Genomic DNA, 18,501 nt, shown 5'->3' with positions numbered 1-18,501 from the left:
ATAGATATCTTTTCTTGTTTTGCTTTGTCCAAATTTTGATATAATATGTTCATGGATATACTAGCTTTTTGTGTTGGAGCTCGCGTTGGTTATGGCCCTAGACATTTAGGAATACAGTGAAAATAATTCATCGTGGTATCAATCGAAGCTTAAGGAAAACAGCAACAACGCCAGCCTGAACGCCTTGCTTTCTCATATAACATCGGTTTTGAAGGAGAACTTTACACCCCCTCGACTGCAGCAATCCAGGCGAACATCGCGCCAACAACCAGGATCCCCATTGCCCAGACTCCACCCCATGCGAACGAACCCAAGAAATCAACACGGTCGAACGTGCCGAGCACCTGCACAATGGTATTGAGAAGCACTCCAGTAGTGAGGATCAGCGTCCGTGACACAAGTGCCCTCGTCTTGGCCGGTAGCTTCCCCCAAGTCTTGCGGCGAAGACTGACAATCAGGTATTCCCCTTGGCGGTTTGCGGGCTTCTCAGTGTCATCGGGAGGCGAATCGAGAGGCTTGTAGAACAGGAATTCGCGCAAAAAGTAGCCAACTGGGAGCATAACTAAGAAGACAAGAAGGTGACAGCTGGCGCCACAGGTATGATCAGACTGAGCGGCCCTGATAGTCCGAAGGCTCTCGAGATGCGCGAGCAAGAAAGAGTCCATCCAGGTCGCAGCGTTGAGATACATAACAACGTAGAAAACAGATGTAGCGGCGATTGTAGTGTAAAAGCAAGTAAGCCAGTCCCGCAAAATACCCCGGTTGGCGACGGTGGATGGAGGCTCGAGGGAAGCTAGCCGGTTTTTCAACATGGTGGGGAGACCGTGTGTAGCGACCAGGGGGAATGTGGTCGACACGAGCAAAATGGCAAACGACGACACTGCCGAGGAAGCTCGCACGCGGTAGAAGAAGATCAAGATGTAGTAAGTTGGCATGTGTGTGACAAAGAAGTATGCCCAGATATCATTGGCTGCACCGCAGACGGGTTATTCTCCATTCCCACAGATTCCAAGCGAGAAACTCACGGTCAAACATCATGATCCACACCAGGCCAATCTCCACAATTCGCCAGGCGATCAAGCCCAGGATCTCCCACGGTTTCTCCGGGTTCTTACTGACACGAGCGAAGTCGTCCACCGTGATGGAAGCGGTGAGTTTGTAAAGGACGGAGCTGATAATGAGACTGCTCAGAACACAGAGCCCAAATCGAGAAGCTGCGGGCATATCGTTCACTCGCAGTAGCAGTGCAATGACTTTCGGTAGCTGGTCGCGGGTGGGACGCGTCTGGACGTCGTCCCGGGAAACGGCTTTCTTCCGAGGAGACATGGTGGATGATGGGCGAGAAACAAATGTCAAAGAGAAGTCCGTGTGAAAGAGCAGATCAAGGATTTGGAGAAGAGAGAAGGGTGAAGGGAGGACAGAGAAGAAAGAAAGAGGGAAGGAAGACAAGAGAGAATAGAAGGAAAGAGAGGAATGCAGAATGTTACGTCATCCATTATCGCCTATCCTTATCGCTTATCGACACATCCATCACTCGTCTTTTTCTTCCTCCTCGCGCTCGGCGACTGCGAACTCCACCGTTCCGCTCTCTCGTCCCTTGTTGTCCCGCACGACAACACGGTACTTACCCTGATCCCACAGGTCTTTGATGGTCAGCTCGCGCGTGCGGCCCAAACTCTCAATGTCGCCAATGCGCGTCAGGGTTCCCTCCAAGTGCTTGTCAAATCCAGGTCTCGCGCAGATCTCCTGGAAGGCTTGCTGCATGGGTACCGAGTCGGCGCGCACCATGGCCCGCGAGTCAATAGTGAATATATTTTCATGGTCGTAGGATTGGATGAAGTCGGCGCGGGTCATGATCTCGCGTGCTTCGTGCAGTGGGATCTCGGGCAGAATGTGGCCTGTGACGGGATCGTAGGTCTTCTCCATCTCCTTGGCGCGATCAACGAGTGCTTTTGCTAGCACCATGGCGGCAGACTGCGCGGATATTAGGTCAATTGGTTGTGGCACTGCAAGCGGGAGGTACTACTTACAGCGTACTTCTGCTGATCCATCACGTCGTCGTCCATCTCCATGCCAAGGATCCAGCACTGGTTGAGGAACCAGGTCTTCTCGGCTTGACAGATGTCTTCGCAAGTTTTCACCATATCGCTGGACTTTGCGACGCGATTGAGGTAGGAAAGTCGGCCGCCCACTTTATTGTAGACGTCCTCGAGCAGCGTCGACGGGAGATTCTCGTGGAAGAATTTTCTGCGGTACTTTTGTAGCGCCCCCATTGCCTTGTCCTTGGGCAAGTCCGTCACCGGGATGAGTTCCATCCGTGTTGCGTACCTCTTCAGGCGCTCATAGACCCAGTAGTCGTCGCTATTCAGGACTGTTCGTCACATCGTCAATGCAGGCCAGAGCAACCCCTTCGGGTAGACTTACTGGTCGTCACCAGACCACTGGCGGCCCATTGTTCGGCCCGTTGCTGGATCATCTCGAGAAGATCCTGTCCATCATGGTCATCACGAACCAGGTGGGTGCTGTTGATAATGAGCACCATCGGTGGCGAGCCCTTGCGTCTTCTCGCCAGGGCCACCTTCTCCATCTTGTTAAAGGCCCGTTCAATGTCCAGCAGGGCAGTGGTATCCCGCGGCCCCCGAATGCTGAACAAGCTCCCAATGTAACTGGTTCTCTCCGTCAGCACCAACCCATCAAACGCCACAATGGGTGGCAAACGTACTCTTCATGAAACTCATAGTCCAGCGCCTTCCCCAGTCGAATACGGAAGATCTCCAGATCCGCATGCGCTTCGAACATGGCAACCCCCGCACCATTGATTTTGCGCATCCCTTCCAGGAGCATGGAGGTCTTGCCCGTGCCCTTCTCGCCGATCATGAGGTAGTAGTGGCCGCCAGTCTTACCAGCGACGATGTCATCGATCTTGGCCTGCTCGTCCCGCGGAACCCAGTGCTCTTCGTGGTGGTACTTATGCTTCCCAGATACAACGCCTGCAACCTCGAGGGCGGGATCGCCGGGGTTAAAGGCATTGTCCATCTTGTCCAGAACCAAGTACTTGTAGTACTTGTGGTATGAATAGCCCGCCGCACTGGAGGGGGAACGGGTCAGCCTAATCGATTCTGCTCTGGTCGAGGAATACTCACCCAAGAATGACAATCGACGCCGCCGTCGTAGCAGCCGTCTCGAGCATTTTTAGGATCGTGGATTTCAGATTGGGGTCGGAATCACCGCTGCGACCCCGGCCACCTTCATCGTCACCCCGATCCGTCGGGTCTGGATTTGGCGCGTACTGGCCCGTATTATTTTGAGGAAGAGAGGAATTGAACCGTTTGGAGACGCACAGCGCCGTCCGATCGTTACACCCACGAGGCGCGAGTAGACCCTGCCGGGCGCGGGCCATCAGGGGTTGAGTTAGCCTCCGGCTCCATAGCATGATGAGCTAGTCACAGATTTTTGAGGGAATGCGATCTCCTTTCGGATTTGCAGATCCGGGCCGATGTGGTCAGCAATGAATGAATAGCCCAGGAGAGAGACAACAATGCCCCTGTTCTCCGAAATCTCACCCGCGCCAGGGGGGTGATATGGGAGTTAAGGAGCGTATGGCCAGGAAGGCCGGTTCAGAAGAAGATACGGAAGAAAAGAAAGACAGAATGAGAAAGCACAAGAGAGAGACAGGAAATAATATGAGAAGCAAAGAGACGTGGTCAACGGGAGTGGGCCAGCCCGACGGAGGGCTTGGCATCGATTGAAAGAGGTACGGAACTAGTCGGTGGTTCCTGGTAGTGATGATAATGGCCCTGTATATGATAACCGGATCCTCAGTGAGGTTTTCTGTTTTTCTACTTGACGATCATCTGCAGCACCGTTGGGTGGCACCTGCATGCCTCGACCCGGGATACCTGCCATGGGAATATATATATATAGTCCGAGTTCCTCCCCAGTAACCATCTAGTCACAGTACCATCTAGCCACAGCACTATCTAGTAACTATTTCATTTGAATGATTGATTTCCAAGACGAATGAACGAACCATCCGCATCATCATCGCGGACATGATATAATTCTTCACCCGGGAAACGCCCTTGTGGAGACGACCTCCATCTTTTACCGCCCGCTCTTCCGAATAATGCCGCAACCTTCCAATCCCGCTCGGAGCAAATTTTCCTTGCCCGCTTTTATCTCGTTGACGCCCTTGATCTTTTTTTTCTTTTTCTTTTCCTGGGGTACGGGGTTGTTTGTCCTTTTGGTCTTCAATTGCCCCTGTCCTTCCTTGTACCATAGCCACTTTGCTTTCTCCCGGTCAACTTTCCGGCGGGTCTTCAATTTTTTTATCGATTCCCTTCTCGTGCAACTGTCACGACAGAACACGCCTTTTTCGCATATTAATCTTGTCGGAGCTGTGATTTCTCCTCTCTGGACAGAATGGCGCAGACCAATGGGGATAAGGAGCTCTCGAAAGGTTTGTCCACCCTGTCTGTTGTGGCACGCCGAGCGCCGTACCTTTTTTTTGCCCTTCCCCCGAGACGAAGAACCCTCTGAAGCTGACCCGAACCAGAGGCTCCCGAAACTTCGCAAGAGCTAGTGAACGGAAACCCAGAGGAGGAAGATCCCAATGCAGGTGGTATGTTGAGACCGAAGGAGCACGACTGCGTGATAATGGACAGTGGGTTAACTGGTGCCAAGGTCTCTTTCAGATCTCCGTGAAGCTTCCTCATGCGCCACACAAGATCCAGGTCATGGTGAGTTTGATCCGCCTACATTCCCAGAGACGTGCTGACCGTTCGTCCTTTTGTGACTTCACAGGTGGCGAGCCAAGAGCAAGTCCAGGATGTCCGTCAATCGATCGTCGAGCTACCCGGCACTTTCCAATACACATGCTTCCACCTGGAATTCAACGGCAACCGCATCAATGACTTCGTCGAGTTGTCCGAGGTGCCGGATCTGAAGGCCGACTCGGAGATCGTGCTGGTGGAGGATCCCTATACCGAGAAGGAGGCCCGGATGCACATTGTTCGCACGAGGGAACTACTCGGCGCCGCTGGAGACCGTGTGGACAACCTCCACGGTATTTCCGCGGGTCTGTCGCTGCACGACGCCATCTCGGCGGAGGCGGCTACTGCCGGGGCATCGGAAAAGGACCACACGCTCTCTAACTACGACCTGACGGGCGCCTCGTCCCTGCAGACCATTCTTCCCAAGCCACAGGATCCTCTGCCCAAAACGGTGAAGTCAATCTCGCTCTCCCCGTGGAATCCGCCTCCGTACCATCTGCGTCAGAAGGGCCACCTGCTCTATTTCCAGGTCACCACCAACGAAGGAGAGCAGTTCCAGATCACATCCCATGTGTCGGGCTTCTTTGTGAACAAGTGCTCGAACCACAAGTTCGACCCATTCCCGCGGGCTATGCCCAAGAAAGAGGGCAGCGCGCATTCACTCCTCACTTTGATCTCTCAACTCTCGCCCTCGTTTAGCACTGCCTTTGAGGCTCTGCAGGAGTACAACAATCAGAAGGATCTCCTGACGACTTTCCCATTCCAGAATGCCATTCCTAACAGCCCATGGCTCGTCTCACCGGCCTCTTCGAGCCTGAACGCGCACCAGGCTGACATCACCCGATCACAGGAGAGCTATCTGGTTTCTGGCGTTGATAACGCCGAGACGCTGCGAGACTGGAACGAGGAATTCCAAACCACCCGCGAACTGCCCCGCGACACTGTTCACGACCGCGTGTTCCGGGAACGTTTGACCTCCAAGCTTTTTGCCGACTATAATGAGGCTGCCGCTCGCGGTGCCGTGCTGGTCGCACGGGGCGAGGTTGCGCCTCTGAACCCAACCGAGGCACGCGACGCCCAGATTTTTGTGTACAACAACATCTTCTATTCGTTCGGAGCTGACGGAGTTGGCACATTCACCTCCGAGGGCGGCGACGAGGCCGCGCGTGTGGCCGTTGGAAAGGACGTCCTGGGTATCAAGGCAGTGAACCAGCTCGATATCCAAGGGCTGTTCACCCCGGGTACTGTGGTGGTCGATTATCTAGGCAAGCGCATTGTTGGCCAGAGCATTGTCCCTGGTATCTTCAAGCAGCGCGAGCCTGGAGAGCACCAGATCGATTACGGCGGTGTTGAGGGTAAGGACGTCGTTGCCACCCACGCCGACTTTGTGCCCGTGTTTGAGAAGTTGTCGAAGGCGCTCCGGATCAAGAGCCACCCGGTCTGGGATAAGGATAACAAGCGTCACGATCTGGAAGGTAGTGTCGAGACCAAGGGTCTCCTGGGTACCGATGGACGGAAATACGTCCTTGACCTGTACCGTGTGGCTCCCCTGGATGCGGTATGGCAGGAAGAGAATGGCAGCGAGGCCTATCCTCACCGCATGTCTGTTCTGCGATTGGAACTGGTTGAGGCGTATTGGAGACACAAGATGAGCCAGTACGTCAAGGCCGAGGTTGAACGCCGCCGGAGTGAGAAGGCCCAGGAGAAGGAGGACAAGACCGAGGAGGACTCGGAAGAGAAGAAGAACGAGGAGGCTGCGGAGCAGGAGAAGGTCGACATCTCTGGGTTCAACCTCGCCCTCAACCCTGACGTTTACAGTGGCCAGGTCCCCCAGACTCCGGAAGAAAAAGAGCAGTGGGCCCAGGACGAGAAGGACGTGCGAGAGGCCTGTGATCACCTGCGATCCAAGGTCATGCCTGATCTGGTCCAAGACCTTCACGACGGCGATGTGGGCTTCCCCATGGACGGCCAGTCCTTGACTCAGCTGCTGCACAAGCGCGGTATCAATGTCCGCTACCTCGGCAAGCTGGCTCAGATGTCTACGGAGAAGGGTCCTCGGCTGCAGGCCTTGTCGACGCTGCTGGTTCAGGAGATGGTTGTTCGTGCCTTCAAGCATGTTACCAACAAGTATCTCCGCAATCTTCCCGACGCGTTTGTGGCGCCCTGCCTTGCCCACCTGCTGAACTGTCTGCTGGGTACCGATGTTAACGCTGCTCCTCGCCCGGAGATCGACAACTCCCTGAAGAAGATCTTCCCCGAGGCTGACTTCTCGTTTGAGAAGGTCACCCCGGAGTCGCTCCGTGCTGAGATCGAGAAGCAGGTCACCATCCGGTACCGCTTCTCCCTGGAGAAAGGATGGGCCAATTCACTCCGACACCTCCAGCTCCTGCGTGATATTTCCCTCAAGCTTGGTGTCCAGCTAGGTGCCCGTGATTTTGTTTTCACCAAGGCTCAGGTGAAGGAACAGGCTCCTACCACCCATACCGCTAACGGAAACGGCTCCGACGACGGCAAGAAGAAGAAAAAGAAGGGTGGTGAGACCAGCTCTCCAAGCCGTGCTGCCGTAGATAACAAGCCCACATCGACCTTCACCTCTGACGATATTCTCAATGTCGTGCCCCTGGTCAAGGACGCTTCCCCCGGAGCGCTTTGGCGGAGGAAGCACTGGAAGCAGGTCGAATTTCGCTCATGCAGAACCAGAAGCAGCTGGGCCAGGAGCTCATTTTGGAATCTCTGTCGCTGCACGAGCAGATCTATGGTATCCTCCACCCAGAGGTTGCCAAGCTGTACCACCAACTCTCCATGCTCTACTACCAGACCGACGAGAAGGAGGCGGCCGTGGAACTGGCTCGCAAGGCGGTCATTGTCACCGAGCGCACACTGGGTGTGGACTCAGCCGATACCATTCTCGCCTACCTGAACCTGAGTCTGTTCGAGCATGCTTCCGGTAACACCCAGACTGCGCTAGTGTACATCAAGCACGCTATGGATCTCTGGAAGATCATCTACGGTGCCAGCCACCCCGACTCCATCACGACCATGAACAACGCGGCCGTGATGCTGCAGCATCTCAAGCAGTACTCTGATTCCCGCAAGTGGTTCGAGGCTTCGCTGTCAGTCTGCGAGGACCTCTTTGGCAAGCAGTCCATCAACACCGCCACTATCCTCTTCCAGCTGGCACAAGCTCTGGCCCTGGACCAGGACTCCAAGGCGGCCGTCGGCAAGATGCGCGACGCATACAACATCTTCCTTGCCCAGCTAGGCCCCAACGACCGCAACACCAAGGAGGCCGAGACCTGGCTTGAGCAGCTTACGCAGAACGCCGTCTCCATCGCCAAACACGCCAAGGACATTCAGGCTCGCCGCCTGCGCCGTATCAACATGAACCCTCGCGTCTCTTCCATGGGCACCCGCGTCCAGCCCCAGGTCGGCCAGACCGCACCCGAGACCGCCGGCACCGTCGATGCCTCCGGGACCAGCTGGGACTCGCGCAGCGTCGACGAGCTGCTGAAGTTCATTGAGGGCGGTGACACCGGCTCTTCGCGCTCGAAGCAGTCGAAGCGCGCTGCTACGAGCAACCCCAAGCTCCGCGGAAAGCAGAAGCAGACTCCCAAGGCATGAACCACTGCTTTTCATCCTTGCACCGTCGGATACCATCGTACCTAGTGTATGGGTTCCGTGTTCCTTTTCTCTTCTTCCTTAACATCAAAATATCATATATCCATTGTTGTTCCGTCTGTGGGAGGGTTGGCCGGATTGGATGAGCCAAGACCGTTTTCTGTTTGTGTGTATTCTAGATCTACTCTCTCCTCTCTACTCTGCTGTCTTCTTTGATTTTGGCCAGGTTGATTGTACTATATGGCTCTACTCGTGCATGATGTTGGACCCGGATTATGCATATGAATTTCTTCGTCTTCTCATGATTTCCCTGTAGTTGTATCCCAGCTTTCTTGCTCTTTTTCTTTTTGATACTTCGTTCGTGGTTGGATCGCTCACGCTTTACCCGATCGGGTTGTTTACCCGGGTTGCCTCCGAGGCTCCGGCGTCTTCTTCCACCCGCATTCCATTCAACCCACCTCAACACGCGCCCTCGGGGCTTTGCATACTCCTTTATTCTCAACTTACATATTTGCATCTGTTCCTCATCGCATGTCTTGATTGCTGTTTGGATATTGAGGGGTGTGGTGTTGGGCCTTTTTTCTTACCATGCATCCTTGAGGAGTGGGTGTTGCGCGGTATGCACTGAAGCCTCACATCTCCCGGAAATGCGGGAACTGACTTATCTACAGCTGCATGGTATAGCCCTATTATTATTATCTTAGCCGACTCAATGGAGGACGTCCAGGCAACCGCACGATGGGCCAATCGCATGCTGCGCCCTCTAACCTCTATCTACCGCCGCCTTGAGAAACACCAAGAGACACTATCGATTATCGCTACCGAATCGAAATATCAGGGTCACCCAGAGGATATCTCTGTGAATGTGCCGGCCACAACAACACAGGTTCGAAAGAGCAAGGTCAATGAGTCGGACGCGGATGAGGACGAGAACGATCCCGTTTGGGTTCCCGGCAAGAAAGTCGAGCAGCGCCGGATCAGACACAAATACTCGTCTCGCGGGGAGGACAACGGTGGACGCAGACGCAACCGGTTGTCTATCCACAGCCCAGAGGCACCTCGGACACTGCCTGGCGCGATCGAGCTCGCGACGCCTTTGATTAACGGGAAACGATGGGAGGCCCCTTCGAGCGCGCAGTCGCAGCCCTCAGCCATTCAGCCCCGTAGTATCTACGGAAAGGGACACCTGCAGGCATTTCGCGACAAATACCCGCTGCACAAGAGTCCGTGGCAGGAGCTGCTCCACCAATCTGGCGACTCTGGCTTTGCCGATATTGCGCATAATCTTCATCGTGTTCTCCAGAACTTTCTGTACAATACTCGAATCACCAAAAGTGATACCGGCGATCCACCTCCAAAGCCTGTTCGCGGCGCGCGTTCCTTGATGTCGATGGTCGTGCGGCGTTTGCCCGAGTTCATTGCAGACGAGCAAAAGGGAGCAAGGCGAGGATGGCGATGAAGACATGTGCGGTGCATATTTTACAGAATTGGAATCTTTCTATGCACCTCACGGCAGAGGGTGGAAGCCCCTTCGCGAAGCCGTGCGCTCTCAGGGCATCCATTTGGTGGCCATGATGATACAAAACAAGTGGGTAACAGAAGCGATCGCCTGCGCGCTTATCGAAAAGTGTCGATATCATGAACCCGATGCTTGCGAGTCTTTATTATCGACGTTTCTTTCGACGTGCAAGACATACCCTTACCCGCTCTCCTTACGCCCGTCTGGCGATTCAAAAATAAACGGTGACGCTATCCGATTACTGCGGCTTTATGCTTGCTACGGCCCAGCACATCGCTCCTACATCTTTGACGAGCTAGCCAAGCTTCTTTTACGCGGTGTTCTTCCGCCAGAATGGATGGCAACCAAGTTGTGGACTAGTTGGATGACCCGTGCAACGATATCATTATCAAAAGAAGACGCCGATTGTGCCGCGGCCTCGCGACTGATCGAAGCCGTAATCCTCTCAGCCAGTGGCGTCCGTTCAGACACCCAGTGCGCGGCTCCTATGCGAAGATACTCTCGCAAACGGCCAACATTTTGCGGTAGAAGGACTCACGCTTCGTTCACGGCATCTACGAGGAAACCGTCCACTGATCAGCCATGCCCCGTGCCGGTGGCGGACGCTCTGAGTAACCACGTCATGAGCCTCATGGCAGCGCTGTGCGGGATGCATGTATCGAGGTCTCGCGAATTGGATGCTGCTGACTCTGCGGGTAGAACGAAAACGAGCGATATCCTCAAAAACATCTCTTTTTCAGTGGAGCGGGAGATGAACTTGAAACCGCTCTCTAGTAGCCCCAGCATCAGCTCTCATCACTTATTACGACGTGGGTGCATCTTACTGGCGGATTGTCTGCTACAATGTAATAAAGCAGTATTATCAGACGACCCCCCAGACGAGGTGACACCCAAAACGAATGTCGACGCCTATTCGCATGAATTGGCTTCCCGCTCAAACTTGGTAAAGGAATTGGCATCGTTTGTGCGACAAGCTTTTCGCTGTTTTGGCGGCAGTTCGGAAAGTGAGCGCGTCCGAACCGGTCAAGAAATTCGCCGCATGATATCTTTCTTCCCTCGGCTGACCAAAGCGCCTGGTTTGTCTGCGCTTCTTGGTCGAATCGCCGCGGAAGCTGCAATGGAGTTTGCGGAGAGTACCGGTGAGCCGGAAGACCACCTGTGGGCGGTTGAGATTCAAGAGATGGTAGCATCTGTCCGGGCTGAGGCGGAGAATGAAGGAAACGATGGCGTTGACGACGCTGGGCAGAGGACCAGCCTCTACCGTTGGGAAGAAAGCATTGGAGAGTGGGTTGCTAGGACGCCGATGGCAAAGCCGAAGGCGATATTTGCAAAGCAGAGCAGCAAGTGCGCCTTCATGTCTTCAATTCCGCCGCCATGCATACCATCTTCCACAGATAGCAGTCCTCCCTTCTCAGACCGGTTTGAGAAGCCCGTCTCCATCTTGAGCTCATCCCCTTCATCGGTGGACACGAAGCGAACGTTCGAACACTCCGACTCCTCGCCCATACGACTCCGCAAGCGACAGCGGTCTGGTTCTGTGGTTGTGATCAACAATGCGGAGCGCCCTCGAACGAGGTCTTCGATTATCAATAACGGATCCAGATCCACGTCCGTGACATCGGCCTCGTCTCGTCGTTACCCCCCTGCGGGAAATGTCGAGGACAAACATAGTTCAGCATCGGGCCCCCACGGATCCCGGGCCCGCATCCAAGATCGAAGTCGTGATTGTCAATAAGAAAGAGACCAAAGTGGCCGGGGATGGTCTTGCGCAGCCTGTCCCGGAGCCTGTTCTCAAGCAGGTCCATCGCCCTGCAGATCGTCGACCACGCGGACGGCCTCGAGGGCGACATCCTTCTGCGCCGTCAATACCACAGCGAGCGCCGATGGTGATTCCCTGCTCCCAGGACGAGGACAGTGATGACGAGCTGAGCTTCATGTGAGCAGCTGCCAAGAGTCCGCTTCGCTGGGCTTGACAAATTCTTTTTCAATCTATTAGGATTCCGGCTCCTTGTGGATACATTCATGGTTCTAGCATCCATCTCATTTTGCACGAACCGACCGTACCCTTGGGTGTTGGAGTTTGATGGCGTTCGACCGATCGCGAAGGACGATCGGTCTAGTTCATCCAGTCATCCTTGTTTGGAAACGGTGGGTCAAGGGAATGGTCCGCTTTTTAGTTTGGTTTTTGATGGGAAGCCGGTGTTTCGGACCTGCTTGACACGATACCCACGGGGCTTTGAGTTTCCCCATTATTATTTTTTGTACGTACTCTCTGGATATGATTTGGAATTGGGGGTTGTTGTAGAGGCACTGGTGAGACATGATTATTAGACTATTGTACAGCAATCGCAAGGAAGAAACATTCTCACACAGCTCTAACATAGATGAGACCGTACACGTCGAGTCTCTGCTCACTCTGGCGGTCGCCCTGTTTCAACATATGTATGCCCTCATGTATTCCGAACAGGGCAGGCTGTCACGCTTACCAGTCGACGGGGTTCTCCCGTCCACGCTCGGAAGGAGATACTCCATCTAACCGGCCAGGGGTCTGATATAGATGAACCGCCAAGGCCCTAGACAGGGGTGCGGGAGATCGAGCAGGATTTACAGTGCGGCTTGACACTGCAACGTAGGTAATTGTCATCAGAGTATTCAGGCTGATTTCTCCGTGTTTCTCGCGTCATTCAATCCACCACAACGGATCGCATCCGCCAAGGCCAAGACATATCCTCAAACCGCCAGTTGTTGTGCTGCCGCGGGGATCGGCGCGAAAAACCGGCCTGGCGCCCGTGGGTTGGACAACGTCGGACTTTGCTGGCGCTTGGAGTGTTTCAGGTCCGACCACTTACAGAGGGCGAGTTCATGACTGCCGGCACATTTTCTCTTTTGCGTGGAGGGTCAGTGTCGGTTGCACTTGCTCAAGTGCTGGCTGTTTGGGCAGCACAATATGGAGTTTATTCGACCTATGTAGGGCTCGTCCCGCGCCTGCTCTAGCTGCTGTCGTGAAACAATCCACAAGTGATCAGTCGCATTATTCTTGATACACTCGTGGAGTCAGGGCCCGAGCAGCCCTAGTTCCTGGCACCTTATTTTTCGCGTCTCAGGTCTAGGGCCCGGACGGGATAAAGGAACCTCTTTGTCTCCTTGTTTGGGTTCCTGGTTCATGGAACAATAGACATTCTGATTGTCTCTTTCTTGACTTCCTTTCTTTCTTTCTCCCTTCTTTCGTCATTGTATTCTGGTGGACGGGTTCCATCCTTTGCCCTTGTTGGCTGTTGACTGCGTCACCAGCATTCCGTTCGTTGCGCCGCCGACTGCCTGGAGGCATCTGCGCTCTCCTGCCCATTCTTCCTATTAATCTGCTGGGTGGCTTTATTGATTGTCCCAGCCCCATTTTTTGTTCTTTTGCTTTTCATCCGTTACATCTAGGCTGGCCCTATCTTCCTGAATCCCGCAACCCGACAGGTCAGGACGTGAAACCAGCTGAATTATCTCTACTCTCCTTTTACCCAGTCTGTTCAGCATCCTGGTGGTGTCCTGATACCTAGCTGTGCTGTCCCGATAATTTCAGACGGAAATACCCCGTTTTCTTGCCTTTGATATCGACGGTCCCTTCTCAGATCCCTTCTCGAGCGAGCAGGTCTCACAGTCACAAGAGTTGAGTTGCAAGCACCAATACCATTCAGCACGTTCAAGACGTGAGCTGGTTCTCGTGGGGACACCATGGACCACCTTCTTCTGGCTGTCTCACTCGCCGGGCTGACAAGTGCGACGGAGATGGACAATATCAATATCAACAAACGACATGACTCCTCCAGCTCATCAGAGAGCTTCTACGAGGCTCTCAATGATGACCTTGCACGAATCTCTCTCCTCGCACTCGGTTGCGCCGCGGCCGCCATGTACGTGTGGCAGCTCGGCTTCCGCTTCTCCGGCCATCTGCGACGACTATCCAGCTTCAGCGATGACCGGCAACGGTACTTCACATCTGCACAAGAGACATTTGCTCGGCTCAAGGAGCACTTGATTTATGCCCCGCTGTTTCGCACGCGGCACAACCGCGAGTTCCAGCTCTCGCAGGCTGTTAACATGGGTAATCTGCCCAGTCGGTTTCATGCGCTCCTCATCTCGGGAATCATTGCTATGAACGTGGCACTATGCGTTGTTACGGTTCCCTATCGGTCGCCGGAGAATACCGTCGCAGGAGTCATCCGTAACCGTACTGGCACGATGGCAACGGTCAATTTGATCCCACTGGTTCTCATGGCTGGTCGGAATAATCCTCTTATCGCGATGCTGCACGTCCCCTTTGATACTTGGAATTTGCTCCATCGATGGCTGGGTCGCATTGTCATTTTGGAGTCTCTGGCTCATGTGTTCGCGTGGGCTGTTCCAAAGGCCCAGGAAAGTAAGTGGTCCTCCCCCAGGCTGCTGATTGGTATCTCCCATACTAATGTTGATATCTAGAAGGGTGGAATGCCGTCGGAATGGTTTTTGGTGAAAGCAACTTCATGCTTGCTGGCCTGGTGGTATGTTATGAACCAATCTCGCAATAATAGACACTGACATGATGACCAAGGCTGCCTGTGGACTCACGGCTATACTTGTCCATTCCCCCTCTGCTATTCGCCATGCTTTCTACGAAACCTTCCTTCATCTGCATATAGTCCTTGTGGCTGTCTCTATGGCCTTCCTTTGGATCCATTTGGACGGAATGATCTCGCAGGCGTACCTGATGGCAGCCCTCATTTTCTGGGCTCTCGAGGTTAGCTTAATATTTCAAGTATAAGAGAATCCCAGCTAACTGTTTCCAGCGAACTACCCGTCTTTTCATCATTGCGTACCGCAACTTCGGGCGCCAGTCTACTACCGCCACTGTTGAAGCAATGCCCGGCGACGCCATGCGCATCACCCTGCGTCTAGCTCGGCCCTGGACCTTCCAGCCGGGCCAACATATTTATCTTTACATTCCCGCAGTAGGGTGGTGGTCATCACACCCATTCTCGGTCGGATGGAGCGAAACTGAAGAAGTGCTAACAGACGAGAAATCAAAATCAATGCCGATGTCCCGACAAGACCTCCTCGGCGTACCACAAAGAACTACCCTTTCACTCCTCGTCCGCCGCCGCACGGGCATGACCGACAAGCTCTTCCAACGCGCCGCCAACTCATTTGGCTCCCGGGTAACACTGCGCGCCTTCGCAGAAGGTCCCTACGGTAATATCCACACACTGGATTCCTACGGCTCAGTCCTGCTCTTCGCCGGCGGCGTGGGGATAACGCACCACGTTCCCTTCGTCCGACATCTCGTCGCTGGTTTCGCAGAGAGAACAGTCGCCGCCCGCCGCGTCACGCTCGTCTGGATCATCCAGTCCCCAGAGCACTTGGAGTGGATCCGTCCCTGGATGACGAGCATCCTGGCAATGGACCGCCGACGCGAAGTCCTCCGCATCAAGCTCTTTGTTACCCGTCCCCGTAACGCAAAGGAGATCCAAAGCCCCTCGGCTACCGTGCAGATGTTTCCTGGTCGGCCTAATATCGACACTCTTGTTGGTATGGAGGTTGAGAACCAGGTTGGCGCTATGGGCGTCCTGGTTTGTGGAAATGGAAGCCTGAGTGACGATGTACGGCGCGTGTGTCGGAAGAGGCAAGCTCGTACCCATGTGGATTATATTGAAGAGAGCTTCTCGTGGTAGGATGTCCGCGGTGCTGCAGGTCTTGTTTTCATGACTATGTTTTTGCGATGATATCTTCCAGTGACGATGCTTTCGTATTTTCTTAATTGCTGGCTTCTCTTCGTCCGAGGCAGCAGACTTCACTTCCTTCTTGTTCCGGTCCTAGACCCTGTTTGAAGCAACTCTCACCATACGTTTTATTCTTTCTATTGTGCAGCCGACTCTCTTGTTTCTTTCTCTCCTTAGTGGCAACGGTCCGTCATAATTTGGAGACTTTGATACTTGTACATATCTTTGCTCTTGTGCGTAGCGGTCTCTTTCGAGAATGGGGAAACCGTACGCTGGTTAAATGTTATAAATACCATCTAGAATTTAGTTTTCAAAGACAATACACGACAGACACTCCGAGCGACAGCAAGTGCGACAGCAGTGGCCAAGTACAGCACTCCACCAAAGATAATTAGTTCCTCGTCCTCCCCTCAATTGAGTTGCTGTAAGAGAGATTCAGGGCGTGTTCGTTGATGCAGTCTCCATATGGAGCTTCTACGAACGGCTGGAATTCGAGACTTGCTGGGAGTACGAGGCCTTACGTCCAGCGAGCCCTCGAAGGAAATGTCCTCTCTTATCTATAGCCAGTGAATACGTCCCTACGACTACTTACTCAAATTATACAGCTAACTAGGACTTCACGATCGTAGAATGTTCAACGTCGGAGTTTAGATGTCAATGTCCGAGGCGGGGCACAATTAGGCATTCCATGGGGCCCAAAACATCAGACGGAGTTAAACAAGCGGCTCACCGATCAGAAGAGGCTATAAAGAGTGATATTTCTTCTCAGTGGACTCTACCTGTGAGGTTATTGCAAGCATATACCCAACATGGCTCAAACTGTTGTTCTGATCACTGGTGCAAACCAGGGCATTGGATTTGAGGTTGCCAAACAGATCCTAGAGTCCAACAAGAACTACTATATTCTCCTCGGATCTCGCGATCCCGAGCGCGGCGTCAAAGCTGCCGCAGAACTTGACCCCACTGGCGCGTCAGTGGAGCCGATCACGATCGATGTGACGGACGATGCATCCATCGAGCGCGCAGCAGAGCAAGTCGCCTCGAAGCACGGCCGACTGGATGTTCTCATCAACAACGCGGGAATCAACAATGAGATTGACATTGCATTGGCACGTATGAAGCGGGAAAAGGAAGGCACCACCGAAGAGCCAACGATGCCTCTCACCGAGCTGCGGAAACTATACCGCGAAGCATACGAGGTGAACGTGTTTGGTGCCGCCGCAGTCACTGAGGCTTTCACCCCGCTGCTGGAGAAGGCAGCGGCATTGCCGCCCCGGATTGTCTTTGTCTCATCGCACACCGGGTCCATGGGAATTCGCTCCGATCCGTCGCAAGAAATGTATCCCCGGCAACACAAGCCCAACGGCCCCATCTACCGCAGCAGCAAGGCGGCCCTCAACATGCTCATGCTGCACTATGCTGCCTTTTTTGAGGACAAGGGGGGCAAGGTGAATGCATCGTGCCCGAACCTCACGGGCACGAATTTTACGCGCGGAATGGGTGGCCGGCCGGTGTCCGAGTCCGCCGTGAATATTGTCCGACTGGCGACTCTGGTAAAGGACGGGGAGACGGGAACATATTCGGATGAAAATGGGCCCGTGCCATGGTAGGAATGGCGCCTTTTAATTGGAAATACATGTAACCCTAGCAGTTTTCATAGCTCGAATGCGCTCGAATGGATTAGATTGGTCTATCACTCAAAGTATGTAATCACTCCCGAGGCAGCTCCGAGCTTATAAATCCAAGTGGGGGAAGCTCGTGTATGACCTCGACCCACGTTCTTTAAAGAGCAAACAAATCTCTTGCTCCTGCAATAAATCTCTCTCACTCAACCTCGCACATTTCAACATCACAATCATGAGTCGTCCGGATATTACTCTCTACACGGCCCAAACGCCTAATGGGATCAAGATCTCCATGGCGTTGGAGGAGTTGGGGTATGTGTCTCCTACCGGTTCTTACGCAATAACTGACGAGACCAAGGCTGCCCTACAAGGTCGAGAGGATTGATATCTCCAAGAACACGCAGAAGGAAGAGTAAGGATCTCCCGACTTTGACAACCTTCGACCAAACTGACCTCTTATCGCAGCTGGTTCCTTGAGATCAACCCCAACGGCCGCATCCCCGCCCTGACCGACACCTTCAGCGACGGGAAGAAGATCCGTCTGTTCGAATCCGGCGGCATCTTGGAGTATCTAGTTCAGGAGTACGACCCAGACCACAAGATCTCCTTTCCCAAGGGCACGCGCGAGCACTACGAGATGAACAACTGGCTCTTCTTCCAGAACGCGGGCGTGGGTCCCATGCAGGGCCAGGCTAACCACTTCAGCCGGTACGCGCCGGAACGCATCGAGTATGGCGTCAACCGGTACGTCAACGAGACGCGCCGGCTGTACGGAGTCCTCGACAAGCACCTCGCGCAATCCAAGTCCGGGTACCTGGTGGGTGATCACGTCTCCATTGCCGATATCTCGCACTGGGGATGGGTGGCCGCCGCCGGATGGGCTGGGGTGGATATCGAGGAGTTCCCACATCTCAAGGCGTGGGAGGATCGCATGGCGCAGCGTCCGGCGACGGAGAAGGGCCGCCATGTGCCGTCACCACACACCATCAAGGATCTCATCAAGGACAAGGCGGCCATGGATAAGCACGCAGCCGAGTCCCGGAAGTGGATCCAGGAGGGAATGAAGGAGGATTCGAAGAATAAGATCTAAACGAGGGTTACAATAATAGTATTGAGATCGAAGGACTAAAATTAACAATGAATGACGAGCGGTTCACCGCCTTACCACGTGATTGGCCACCCCTTGTAAAATACCGTAGAAGCTGCTCTCTCCACTCACACCT

At 53.9% G+C, this 18,501-nt stretch overlaps 7 protein-coding genes across 7 annotated transcripts; 5 read left to right on the top strand and 2 right to left on the bottom strand.

Annotated features, from left to right (window-relative positions):
* Positions 1 to 221: 221 nt before the first annotated feature.
* N7510_002121 (uncharacterized protein) lies at positions 222 to 1,326 on the bottom strand (the record flags this gene model as incomplete). Its single annotated transcript, XM_056974048.1, has 2 exons — positions 222 to 970; positions 1,026 to 1,326. 2 exons carry the CDS (start codon positions 1,324 to 1,326, stop codon positions 222 to 224), a joined length of 1,050 nt encoding a protein of 349 aa, XP_056839165.1.
* Positions 1,327 to 1,530: 204 nt separating this feature from the next.
* Positions 1,531 to 3,433, bottom strand: N7510_002120 (ATP-binding protein; the record flags this gene model as incomplete). Its single annotated transcript, XM_056974047.1, has 5 exons — positions 1,531 to 1,974; positions 2,031 to 2,371; positions 2,425 to 2,666; positions 2,723 to 3,088; positions 3,144 to 3,433. 5 exons carry the CDS (start codon positions 3,431 to 3,433, stop codon positions 1,531 to 1,533), a joined length of 1,683 nt encoding a protein of 560 aa, XP_056839164.1.
* A 989-nt stretch (positions 3,434 to 4,422) lies between these two features.
* Positions 4,423 to 8,393, top strand: N7510_002119 (translation initiation factor 3 subunit CLU1; the record flags this gene model as incomplete). Its single annotated transcript, XM_056974046.1, has 5 exons — positions 4,423 to 4,459; positions 4,556 to 4,621; positions 4,684 to 4,739; positions 4,804 to 7,395; positions 7,467 to 8,393. The coding sequence occupies 5 exons, from the start codon at positions 4,423 to 4,425 to the stop codon at positions 8,391 to 8,393; spliced, it is 3,678 nt and encodes a 1,225-aa protein (XP_056839163.1).
* Positions 8,394 to 9,102: 709 nt separating this feature from the next.
* On the top strand, positions 9,103 to 11,849 carry N7510_002118 (uncharacterized protein; the record flags this gene model as incomplete). The annotated part of the gene is made up of 3 exons (XM_056974045.1): positions 9,103 to 9,753; positions 9,815 to 11,517; positions 11,570 to 11,849. The coding sequence occupies 3 exons, from the start codon at positions 9,103 to 9,105 to the stop codon at positions 11,847 to 11,849; spliced, it is 2,634 nt and encodes an 877-aa protein (XP_056839162.1).
* A 1,783-nt stretch (positions 11,850 to 13,632) lies between these two features.
* Positions 13,633 to 15,605, top strand: N7510_002117 (ferric reductase family protein; the record flags this gene model as incomplete). Its single annotated transcript, XM_056974044.1, has 4 exons — positions 13,633 to 14,317; positions 14,377 to 14,438; positions 14,489 to 14,674; positions 14,724 to 15,605. The coding sequence occupies 4 exons, from the start codon at positions 13,633 to 13,635 to the stop codon at positions 15,603 to 15,605; spliced, it is 1,815 nt and encodes a 604-aa protein (XP_056839161.1).
* Positions 15,606 to 16,462: 857 nt separating this feature from the next.
* N7510_002116 (uncharacterized protein) lies at positions 16,463 to 17,263 on the top strand (the record flags this gene model as incomplete). The annotated part of the gene is made up of 1 exon (XM_056974043.1): positions 16,463 to 17,263. The coding sequence occupies one exon, from the start codon at positions 16,463 to 16,465 to the stop codon at positions 17,261 to 17,263; it is 801 nt and encodes a 266-aa protein (XP_056839160.1).
* Positions 17,264 to 17,510: 247 nt separating this feature from the next.
* On the top strand, positions 17,511 to 18,368 carry N7510_002115 (glutathione S-transferase family protein; the record flags this gene model as incomplete). The annotated part of the gene is made up of 3 exons (XM_056974042.1): positions 17,511 to 17,590; positions 17,637 to 17,690; positions 17,744 to 18,368. 3 exons carry the CDS (start codon positions 17,511 to 17,513, stop codon positions 18,366 to 18,368), a joined length of 759 nt encoding a protein of 252 aa, XP_056839159.1.
* Between the last annotated feature and the right edge of the window lie 133 nt (positions 18,369 to 18,501).

Source organism: Penicillium lagena (assembly GCF_028827675.1).
Source record: "Penicillium lagena strain IBT 129212 chromosome Unknown utg000001l_segment0_segment0, whole genome shotgun sequence".
Lineage (NCBI taxonomy): Eukaryota > Fungi > Ascomycota > Eurotiomycetes > Eurotiales > Aspergillaceae > Penicillium > Penicillium lagena.
This window is presented reverse-complemented; position numbering and strand designations above follow the sequence as displayed.